Source organism: Brachycentrus maculatus, unplaced genomic scaffold (assembly GCF_059751285.1).
Source record: "Brachycentrus maculatus isolate JH-2025_06_01 unplaced genomic scaffold, ASM5975128v1 h1tg000238l, whole genome shotgun sequence".
Classification (NCBI taxonomy): Eukaryota; Metazoa; Arthropoda; class Insecta; order Trichoptera; family Brachycentridae; genus Brachycentrus; species Brachycentrus maculatus.
The window spans coordinates 765890-777625 of NW_028280989.1; the positions used below are offsets into that span (position 1 = coordinate 765890).

An 11736-nucleotide genomic window follows, 5' to 3' on the forward strand; every position below is an offset into this window, starting at 1 on the left:
GCACAAAAATATTGTTTGTCCGGTGAAATTGTTACCCACATAATTTAATGTATTCAAATATTAATTATTCAAGGCACCATCGCATTACGTAAAAACATAAAACGTGTCCCCAAATAAACATTAATGGGTCATTATAATTTGTACATAGATAAGATGTTGTGACCAAATTTCATAATAATTCATCCCACATTACCATGACCAACCACTTTAAGGTTCATCATAAAATGCAAACTATTTTTATATATTTATTACTTGCTTTGAATGGGTAATTCAACTGTGTGAAAAAATATGTTTATGACTAAATAATAATAAAAATCTTCACAAAATAACACTTGTATTATTTGTATATTCACTTATTGTTTACATTTTATGGACAAGTATAATTTTACTATGCAATATCACCATTTCATTATGAGAGGCATGTCCATCTTTTCGACAGCATGATACTCGGTGTGGAGAAGGGATTTAGCTTTATCTGAATCGGGTCCATCGAGCCAGTGCAAATACAGTTTGTGGAGTAAATCGTTGCTGCTGGGAGAAACTTTCGGAAGTTTTTTATACATGTCATCTAATGTAATTACTAATTCCTTCTGATTTTCACCTACGGGGGGCCTTACTTGAGCTCCACCATTTAAACAACCTAAAAAAATTGGTTAGGTTTTCAAGTATGTTGCACCACAACTTGTTACAAATAAAATAAAATAAAATGTCAAAAAATACCTGATGGACATGCCATTACTTCTACATAGTGATATGAACATTTTCCTTTTTTCAGCTTTTGTACAAGATTTTGTATATTTTTAAATCCATTTGCAATTGCAAACTTCAAAATTTCTTTGCCGTCCTTTTCTAAAGCCACTTCTCTGAAATCCGGGTTCCTAAAACATATTTTGTTGAAAATTCTGAAGAAAATTATTGTTTATAAGCTCAATTTTCTTTACAATAAATTTTGTTTTAGCATAATGAAAAATTTCCAAAAATAAAATAAAAATTGTGTGACACTTTGATCGAGGACAGTTCAAATAAGGTTTCTGTAAAATAATTCAGTCAAATTGTATTCAGGTACCTTAAGTTTTTATAATCCATGACAACAGTGTCTTCGCCAAACAACTCTTTTGCAGCATAGTGAAATATGTGATCGGCATAGCCACCAGATCCCGACCCGATATGAGCAGTCAGGAAATCTGAATTTTTGTGAGGTTCATCTTCAGTCCAAGGCCAATCCATATTATGAGATTCGAAATCATTTAGGCTGTTACCTTCCAAAGACAACATTTGCTCTAATTCAACTGAAAAGAAGAATTTACAAAATTACACTTAACCTTATCCACACCCAATGATGCATAGGGCACTATGTTGTATTGATGTGGCGCTAATTTATTGATTATATAAAGGCAAGGCGATCAGTTCTGCGCTTCAAATTCTTGGATCTAGTGTAGGACATTACTGATTTATGAGGAAGGAAATGAAGCAATGTTTAGGGTGCTCGCTTGCATACCTATACATACTAAGTTTAACAGCCCACTGCTAATATGTAAGAGTCCTTTGAGGTTAATTATTTTGTTTAATTAATACTTACTCGATGTTATAACACAGTCAACATCGCGACAGTTATGCACGTCACTAAAAAAGTCATCTCTAGATGCCTCAAGCTTTTTATCATAGCATGGCATTACAGTCACATGATATATGTTATTCGGAGAAACTCCTTTTATTGATGACAAATATTGCTTTACGAGTGACCCCATTATTTGTTGTGGGGATTTAGTAGTAGAAATGAATGGCAAAACCAAGTTTCCATGTGTCTTTTCAGCATAGCACACCCATCCTACAAATTAATTTTACTAGTAGATAACATAATAATTATATTTGCATTGTTTTTAAAAAGTAATAAAATGGAGATTACAGAAATCACATACCTGGACAGGATGAAGCCAACATCGGTAGATTTTTATCTTTTGGATTATCTAAATGCGATTTGAAACGTTCGACAAACTCCTTTTGTGCTTCTAGCAACGCTAAATCATCAGCTATTCGCATATTCAGAACCATGTCAGCGCCTAATTTCTTTAAAAAACCTAAAAATATTTTATTTATATTTTTTGTTCAATTTTGCAGATCAACATTTTATTTTTAAATCATAACACAATGGCTCAAAAGGTTATAATAAGAAAAAAGTTTGAAGAACTGATTTGATTATTGTTTAAAATCTTAATCTGAGTAAATAATTATTTATTATTCATTCAAAAAACATATAATTAAATGCATTAAAGTTTATGCACCTATTACGATAGTATGTAAGATAATTACATAGTTTATGTTTTATATGCCTTCACTCATACAATGAAAAAACTACTTGATTGTATTACGATATTTACAAAAACTGGACCTCTTACATGGTAATTATGAAAAAAAAAAGTATTTTACCGGCCACCCGAGTGTGAAGAAATATAAATGTCAACATTGAACATTTTAGTAATGTATGATTTGATTGAAAATGTGTAATAGAAAAACAAAGTTTGCTGACTTCCTCATAAAAACTGAAATAATAATAATAATAATAAAGTTGGTTTTACCCCTTCCCTAAGTCTAGTGAAGGCCTTGTAGTACATATTTAATAGATATAAGTTAATAAATGGCACATGCGTATTTACCAGTTAACTTTCTACAACATTCATCAGGGTTCAAATTGTATCTTGCTGCTAAAGACAAAACTGGCTGAATAGATATGGATACAACGACAAGGTTAATTTCATGTTCAATTCCATTATCCAATGTTTTTCGTTCATGGAAAACCCTGAAACATAAAATGACAACGGTGAAAAATTCTGAATATTTCTAAGGATATATTGAATAATATACAATATATAAATATAATATATGTATATAAGTTTTTTTTAAAAATATGTGTATACAATTATAACTTTGCTAAAATGCTTGAAAATGATACAATTTATCAACCTAATTAAACTATTACATAGTTCATTATCCGTTTCAGTGATATTGTAACGGACCAGCTGAGCACACGGCCCTTAAAAGGACCGTATTTATAAATTTATAAGAATAAATGAGAACTGTAAGCGAAGGGCTGTTCCTCTAATAAAGGATTTGTTTGCCACGAAGGAGCAGCCCTCGCGATAGGTATAGGTTATTTAGGCTAAGATTAAGTATTCGAAACGTATAATTTGTGTGATGAAACACAGTACGGAGCGACTCTGTCTGAGCGGCCGCCTCATAATGAAATTCGACGAAATGAGTGAGAAAAGGGGGTGTGGCTCTCGCTACTTACACTGAGGCCTACCGGGACTCAGTGGAAAGTGGTGGGGGGTCACGCGCGCGAGCGACAGGGCGACCGGCTCGGCAGATTACCTCCATTCGCATATAAATATCTGTGCCATTGACCGAATAAATCATTCCACTCACACCGAGCTCTTCGTTTCACTTTGATCTTCACCAACCCTTCGCCACTACTTCGACTTCGGAATCTTCTGAGACTTGACTATCGCTACACCCACTGGACTACGAATCGACACCTACACGGACCTACGCATCTCTACCCAGCTCATAACTTTCGGGATTTACGACCCTGAGAGCGACGGAGCGGAGAAGTCACAGCCACACCTATACAGTCTAGCGGTGTGTTGGACAGACGCTGTTTGTGCGACACAGATATAATGTAATAAATTTATAAGTTAGCAATATGAACTGATTTATTCGCCTCCAGATGACCATGGACAGGCTTATAGAAATAAAGCTGTCTGGTTAAAAGAAAAATGAAATTCATTACATTGAAAGCTGTCCCACCGCATGCCCAGATCTGATACAGAAGCATCTAGGCTTCCTGACAGATCTGCTCTTGCTAAGCATTTTTTTTTTAACTAAGTTGGGAAATTTATTGAAAATGTGAAACAACATAAAATTGTATCCCGATTTTACTGTGAATTTACATTTAAAAGCTTTCAATATAGCTGTCACTGCCAATCTAAATAATACAAGGTTGTAAGTCCATCACCAAATTTTCTAGAAGTTCCCCAGTGTCGGCAGTGAAAGGGATTAGTGTTTAGTTCAATTAGTCAGCTAGATCCGATTAAGACTCGACGTTGGCCGGTTCAAAAATTCAAAAATTGAGTATCCTTTTGGAACGCATTTTTGTATTTTACATTGATTCCCATGAGAACAAACGTTTCGCTTAACGAGTAAGATGCTGGAACGAATTATGCTCATTATAAGAGGTTCCACTGTATTAGCTTATCAACTATTATATTAAGTAGGTACCTCAAAAGTTCTTCTTGACTCTGTTTAGTGACCAAAACACTTTCTGCTGAAGTGATACATCCACTGCATGCCAAGCAGTCAGCAAGAGTTATTTCAACTTTTTTCAGCTTTTGTTCGGATCCGCCTACTTCTTGAAAATATGTTCCCTCACTTTCTATCTTTATTTTAGCGCCTGTTACACTCTTAGACTTTTCAATTTTAACAGGCTTGATGCATTCCTGGAAAATAAAAAAATAACATAATGTCAGCAAGCTGTCTTGTAAGGAAATAAAAGTTGTTAAAATAAAAAAGGAAATCAATAGTTTTGACTTATTGAATTTAAGTATTTGTATATAAATATGTATTTTTTTATTTATTTGTACAATTTTTAGTACAGTAATATTAAGTAAACAAGGATCGAAAAAAGATGGTCGGGCAGGCTCTGGAATCTTTGGCGTCCACCCCAGACAGAACAAATCAACTGGGAGAATACGCCACTGTTTTTCAGGCTGAAATGAGCGCAATCATAGAGTGCGCCCACATGAACCTTTACTGATCATACTATAACAAAAAGATCTACATCCTCTTGGACAGCCAGGCGGCGCTTAAGGCCCTAGGCTCCGTTGAGATAAGATCTAAACTAACCTATGAATGCATAGAGGCTCTAAACCGCCTGGGCGAGAGATATGCGGTAAGGCTGGTTTGGGTGCCCGGCTATTGTGGTGCCATGGGCAACGAGGCTGCCGATAAACTTGCAAGAACTGGTGCTGAGAGACCACCAATGGGCCCTGAGCCCATATGCAGACTGACACTCAGCACTATCAAGTTAAGTCTGAAAAACTGGGCCATGGACAAGAGCCAAGAGATCTGGTCCAACAACTCAGGAATGAAACACGCAAAGGAACTGATCATGGGGTACTCGCGGAAATTCCCCACAGAAGCTCTAAAGCTAAGCAAAAAACAAATAAGGATCCTAACCAGGACCTTGAAAGGAAACTGCAGACTGAGGAAACACATGACAAAAATTGGACTTCATGACTCCCCAGTATGCATATTTTGTATGGAGGATAACGAAACGCCAATCCACATTCTCTACAATTGTGACGCACTCGCTCGCAAACGAAGTCACATCCTTTGGAGGACCTCTACTGGACTCTGAGAAGGTGAAGCTCCTACCACCAAGACAGGTCGTGAGTTACATGACTCACATAGGTCTTGGGAGTGAGCTTTAATACAGAGGGAGGTCACAATAGACCTAATATGGTCGCAGTGAAATAAGGGATGCAAGATCCCTTGACCTCAAAACAAAAAAAAAACAAGGAATACCATACATTGAAAAAATGTACTTTTACTTTCAACAATTTACCCATTTCACCACTATTCAAAACATTTTTTGTTTGTAATATAAATTGAGATTATATTGCAAAGATGACACTTAATACAAAACTATGTATTAACAAAGTGAAGCAAAAATTTGTGTGCATGAAGCCATTAGTCAGTCTTAGTAATATCTGTGAGTCTGGCAAAATAGTACAATACCATGAAAAGCAGTATATAGATGCATTTGTTATGTCTAAAAGTAATTTTTAGGTCGAAATGTAATAATTGGTATTATACATTATTAGTATTTGTGTGAAATTTATATTCTTCTTTGTTATTTATACAAAAAGGCAGCCCCACACAATTGTTAGCAATTTTTATAAGTTTAGAAAATAAGTATGGAAAACAACATAACTGGGATTATATGTAATGGTTATTGGTATGTTTTTTTTTAACAGTAGATTTAAAAAATAAATAAAACAAAAAATGTTTTGTATAAAAAAATAATTGAAAATGTAATATAATAATAATATATTACTTGGGATGGTGTAATGAAATCATCAAGATCGGTCAATTGTAATGCTCCGCTGAATCGTGACGACATTGTATTGAAATTTTATCGCGTAGTTTTTATATTGAAAATTTAAGTAAAACAATCTTAAACTAAAATTGAATGTGACTATCACTATCCTGAAATTTCACTGATATGTTATATATTATACTAATCATTTATTATTACTCGCAAATTCATAACGTTCTCATTAGACAGTTTTAAGAAGTTGACATTCGACGTCAAAGTTTGACATTTGTCAGCGAGACAGTATCTGGGCTTCGTTCTCAAACACCAAATCAAAAAATGAATACGGTCTTTGGGTCTTCGTTCATCTACTGAACCATAGTCTAAATAATTGTTTAAAAAAAGCTTTCAAAGGAAATTCCAAAACTGATCGTTCATTGAAGTTTTTTTTTTATTACCTAACTTCAAAGTGATTCTGAAATCTAGCTACGGCTTATGCACTTGTCCCTTTTTAGTTTTATTTTTATTTTATTTATTTGTTAGTTGCCTTACAAAATCCTCCTTACCTATTATGTACAACTAATAAGGTTGATCCTTAAAAACAATACAAAAGATACAACAATACAAAAATACAACAGACAAAATGGATTCCACATCTTGGATCAATCAAGATTTGTCCCATAGCTTATTTATCTGGCTTATTTGTCTTGTCATATTTTCTGAATGAGACACCACTACATCTAATAGATTTTATGTCATATTGCCTCATCAGTTTCTGTCAAATGCTTATCTTCTTTTGCATATTCTGTTTCGAATCTTCCTTTTTTCAAAAATTTGACATACCCACACTAAATAAGAAACATTATGTGATGACGTCTCATCACATTCACAAGTAGTTTTTTTATAATTTTTAAACGGAAAAGGTATTTTTGAAATACCCCAAGACCCGAAAAAAAATTTAGTTAATGCATACATCCATTTTTGTTTTTTTTAATGAAAATTCCAATTTCGGATAATCGGGAAAAAATTTAAATTCATGTTCTGATTCTAAATATCGAGTATTCCAAATGTTTAACATTTTCTCTCATTTCAATTTCTAAGCATAACTAAGGGGAAATCAATTACATTCCGATGTTGTATTTTTCAAAGTTGCTTATCCAATTTACTACTTGTGAATGGATTTACTCTTTATCTCTAAAGTTACTATAATTTCATGTAATTCATGAGTACAAATACTTGACAAAAAACTCTCGCAAAAGTGTTAAATAAAATTCTACTCACGAACATATAAGAAAACATTTTTTTTATTTACTGCGCCAAATCGGCATAAATTTGAATTGTGCACATCTCTCTAGAATCCAGAGTCTAGATTGTTTATGATCAATGCTATTTGACCATATTTGACTGTGTAGTGCTTTTTTCTATGGACTAATACAGTGGTGGCGGTTTGGTTTTTGATCCTCGTGAAAATAATTGCTTTAAAACTAACATACTTTTATTTAACAAATGTAAAATCAGTTTTGTAGGTGAATTAGTGTTTCTATTATTATTAATATAACATTTCTTAGATTAGTTTGTTTATTTCCCGTGTTTCCTCTACCCACAGTCAAGGTAACAATAATCTTTTCATACTTTATAATATTTTTTATTTAATTATTTTTAAATTTCAAACGTTTGGTTTCTTTCTCGCACTACTCACTTATAAAAAATGAGTGACAAAGAAAAACCTCCGGACCCTCCGGATGGAGAATCAGATTCGTCACAAGCAACGATGGAGTCTGTCCCGGATGCGGCAGATTTCATCACAATTCAATGCCAAAACAAACCTAAAAAACAAAGAATGACCAAACGTAGTGAGAGGAAATCGAGTTCCGACTCGGATCGTCTCGTTCATAAATGTCCAAGTCCACGTAATGTTGTTTCTAATATTGTTTCTGATTTACCTATTCAGCCAATTTCTAACCCAATACCGAACTTACCTACAAATACGCTCACAAATACACAAACAAAAGTCCCATTATCCCGCTTATACAATGGAATGGACCGTGCTCCATACATTGTACATGTATCAAAAATCCAGGCTGACAGCGAAACCGCAACCAACCTTTATGATATTGATTTCGGTCGCTTCCTTCACAGAAATAATATTCGGACGGCCTGGAACGGAATCAAGTCCGTCGGCCGCAACCGTCTTTCAGTGGAGTTTAAGACGGCGAACGAAGCCAATACATTTTTAAATTTAGATTTACTAAAAACGGCAAAATATAATGCATTTATTCCGTCTTACCAAATAACAAAACTAGGAGTTACCAAAGGCATCCCTTCACATTGGTCTGAACAGGACATTGTGGAGAATGCTGAGGTTCCTCGAGGATTCGGTAAGGTCCTTAAGGCTCGACGATTGAATTATCGATCGAGAACGGGGGAAACTGTCGAATGGAAACCTTCCAATACTGTCGTCTTGACTTTCGACTCCAAGTCACTGCCTTCGAATATTTCGATTTTCAACGTACTCCTTCCCGTGGAGCTTTATGTGTTTCCAACGATACAGTGCTACAAGTGCTGTAGATTTGGACACACAAAAACTCTATGTAGATCCCTCGCACGCTGCTATAAGTGCGGGTCCTCACACAATGGGGATACTTGCAATGTAGCAGCTGAAGTATACAAATGCCTCAACTGTTCAGGAATGCACTCTGCCATTAGCAAGTCATGCCCGGAACTTAGCAGGCAACAAAATATTAAACATACGATGGCGGACAAGAGCATTTCTTATATAGAAGCATCAAAAATGTTCAATAAATCCACAGTCTCTTATGCAGAAATGGCATCAAAAAATCCTACTTTTACATCCAAACCAAAAACGACCATACACCCCACTCCCTCTACATCCTTCAAAAAGACAGTGGAAAAGAAGTCAAAGTCAAGAGGCGTGCCTCCTAATCCTCAAACACATATCGACCCCTCACTTCTTTATTTCCCAAATGGACAGTCTCCATCGGGATCTAACGGAGGTGCTTTCCCCAACACAGTCCCCCCAAAACCAGACACAAACTCTACACTCATCACTACAGTCCTACACCTCATATTATCACTCTTACAAAAAAACACCAAAATACCGTCCAACGTTGCCCATCAACTAGTTCAATCGTTAAATTCCCTTTTAACAAAAAATGGCTCCTCCGATGAGGATTCTTCAGTGGAACTGCCATAGCCTTAGAAATAAGAAAGAAGACCTTCTTAATTCACTCCACGAAGAATCTATATCTGTTGCGGCCGTCTCGGAGACATGGATGATACCGGGATCCAATATTGGATTTCGGGGCTACCACTGTCTCCGAGACGATCGCGAAGATGGAAAGGGCGGTTCCGCCCTTCTCATCAAAAACTCCTTACCATTCTTCCCCATCAATGTTAGGCCTGAAGGTTGCCCTTTCCAAGTGACAGCCGTTAGGGTCTGCGAATTGACCATCCTATCTATATATATATCTCCATCCAACAAACCCTCAAAATCAATTCTTTTTTCTATTTTTCGGCAATTAGTCCCTCCTTTCCTAGTCCTCGGGGATTTTAATGCCCACCACAGTCTGTGGGGTGCTCCGACATGCGATAGATTAGGAAGAGATATTATTGATCTCTCGGATGAACTGAATATGTGCATCCTTAATGATGGTTCACCGACACGCCTCCAAATTCCAAACCAACGACCCAGTGCTGTAGACTTAACAATCTCCAGCGCTGAAATTGCACCAACGCTCCACTGGAAAATATTGAAAGACCCTCTCGGCAGTGATCACTATCCCATCATTATTGATTTCATGTCCAGTCACAAAAATTGTAATCTGAACCGCTCTCCTGGGGGCTTGCACCGACCGAGATATATCACTGCAAGCGCCAATTGGAAGGACTTCTCGAGATCAGTAGAAAATAAGGTAAAGGAAATGCCAACTCCAACAAGAGAAAGTGCGGTGGAATGTTACGAGACCCTAGCATCGCACATTATCTCTTCTGCTAACACATGTATTCCTTTAAAAACAAAAAGCAACCGAGCAAAACCTCCCCCAGCCCCATGGTGGGATAGAGAATGTACAGAGGCCATCCTGAAAAGAAAAAAACAGGCTGAAATTTACTCAAAAAACATGAGCCTCGAAAATTTCCTAATTTTCAAACAAGTGGAGGGAAAAACAAAACATCTCTTGAGATGTAAGAAGAGACAGGGATGGAAAAAGTTTTGTTGCTCTTTATCCCGAGATACACCTCTTTCGGAGGTTTGGAGCATGATCCGCCGATTTAGATGCTCTTTCAGTCCGCCAATCAGCCGACCTGAGACATCGGTTTGGGTGGAAGAGTTCGCCAACAAACTAGCCCCGTCAACCGCGAATAATTGGAATGAAACCTCTTACACATACAATTTTAGAGAGAGAAGCTGGTTGGACCAAAAATTCAGTCTAGAAGAAATGAAGTCTGTCCTCAGCCGCCTGAGTGACTCATCCCCAGGTATAGACGGTATACTATACAGTTTCATCAAACATAACAGTGACCCTTCCCTCTCCTATATCCTATCTATTATCAATCTTTTCTTTGAATCTGGTAATATCCCCATCTCCTGGAAAACCCAATCAATTATCCCAATCCTAAAACCCAACAAAAACCCCAATTCCGGATCATCCTACCGCCCTATAGCCCTCTCCTCCACACTGTTAAAAGTAGCTGAACATATGGTGAAATATCGTCTGGATTGGTTTGTGGAGAGCTCCAAAACTCTTCCCGAATCTCAATTTGGCTTCAGGAAAAGGAAGAGCACTATTGAAAGCGTTTCTGTCCTGACTTCCGATATAAGGGTGGCATTCTCAAAAAATGAGTTTTTAATAGGAGTGTGTCTAGATATTAGTGGAGCGTATGACAATGTCATAATACACATTCTGGAAAGTAAAATGTTACGTCTAGGCATTCCGCGTAAATTAACTTCATTTGTAGCAAACCTGATTCTTTCCAGGCAAGTGGAGATTCAGGTACGTGGTCAGGCAACGGTAGGAAGAGAGTTGAGCAGGGGCCTCCCTCAGGGGTCCGTCCTGAGCCCAATTCTCTTCAATATCTATACGCATGATATAAGCAATGTAATCCTTAGACCCTCAGCTTTATTGCAATACGGGGATGACTTCTTCCTTTATGTGTCTGGTCGAGACGTTAAGACTTTGGAAACTGTTTTAAATACTAGTATGAGAAACATAAGGAATTGGTTAGTGGAACACGGCCTTGAACTATCAGCGAACAAAAGTAATGCTATAGTTTTTTGCAGACAGCGAAAAATCCCAGCCTTAAAAATTCAGCACGGAGATGATGCAGTCCCAACTGTCACACAAATTAAGTTCTTAGGTGTAATAATGGACTCTCATCTTACATGGAACTCATACACAAATCACATAGTAAACAAGTGCCAAGCCGGATTGAACACGTTGAGAGCAGTCTCAAGGGTGTGGTGGGGAAGCCATCCGTTCACTCAGAGACTGTTCTACACTGCGTATATCCGCAGCCATCTCGACTATGCGTCAGTCATTCTGGAACCCTGTTCGAAAAAAAATCTTCAGAGACTTGACCGGATACAGTCACAGAGCCTGAGATTGATTGTCGGAGCGATGAAGTCC

General features: G+C 36.8%; 1 protein-coding gene across 2 annotated transcripts; it reads right to left on the reverse strand.

Moving 5' to 3' along the window:
* Positions 1 to 326: 326 nt before the first annotated feature.
* LOC148306524 (putative cytosolic Fe-S cluster assembly factor GJ13047) lies at positions 327 to 6393 on the reverse strand. Of its 2 annotated transcripts, none has more exons than XM_088264815.1 (8): positions 6113 to 6393; positions 4276 to 4493; positions 2655 to 2797; positions 1920 to 2078; positions 1580 to 1828; positions 1067 to 1289; positions 721 to 878; positions 327 to 640 (listed from the first exon to the last, which is right to left on the reverse strand). In XM_088264815.1, the coding sequence occupies exons 1-8, from the start codon at positions 6176 to 6178 to the stop codon at positions 399 to 401; spliced, it is 1458 nt and encodes a 485-aa protein (XP_088120941.1). In that variant the 5' UTR covers positions 6179 to 6393; the 3' UTR covers positions 327 to 398. The 2 variants fall into 2 exon arrangements, with proteins under 2 accessions (XP_088120941.1, XP_088120942.1); XM_088264816.1 differs by lacking the exon at positions 6113 to 6393 and adding an exon at positions 4900 to 5736.
* Positions 6394 to 11736: the final 5343 nt, after the last annotated feature.

Coding starts and splice junctions, on each gene's coding strand:
- LOC148306524 (XM_088264815.1), bottom strand. CDS start 6,178: ATGTCGTCACGATTCAGCGGAGCATTACAATTGACCGATCTTGATGAT. Junction 2,079..2,654: donor ATGTTGTAGAAAGTTAACTG/GTAAATACGCAT, acceptor AAATATTTTTAG/GTTTTTTAAAGAAATTAGGC. Junction 641..720: donor AGTAATGGCATGTCCATCAG/GTATTTTTTGAC, acceptor CAATTTTTTTAG/GTTGTTTAAATGGTGGAGCT.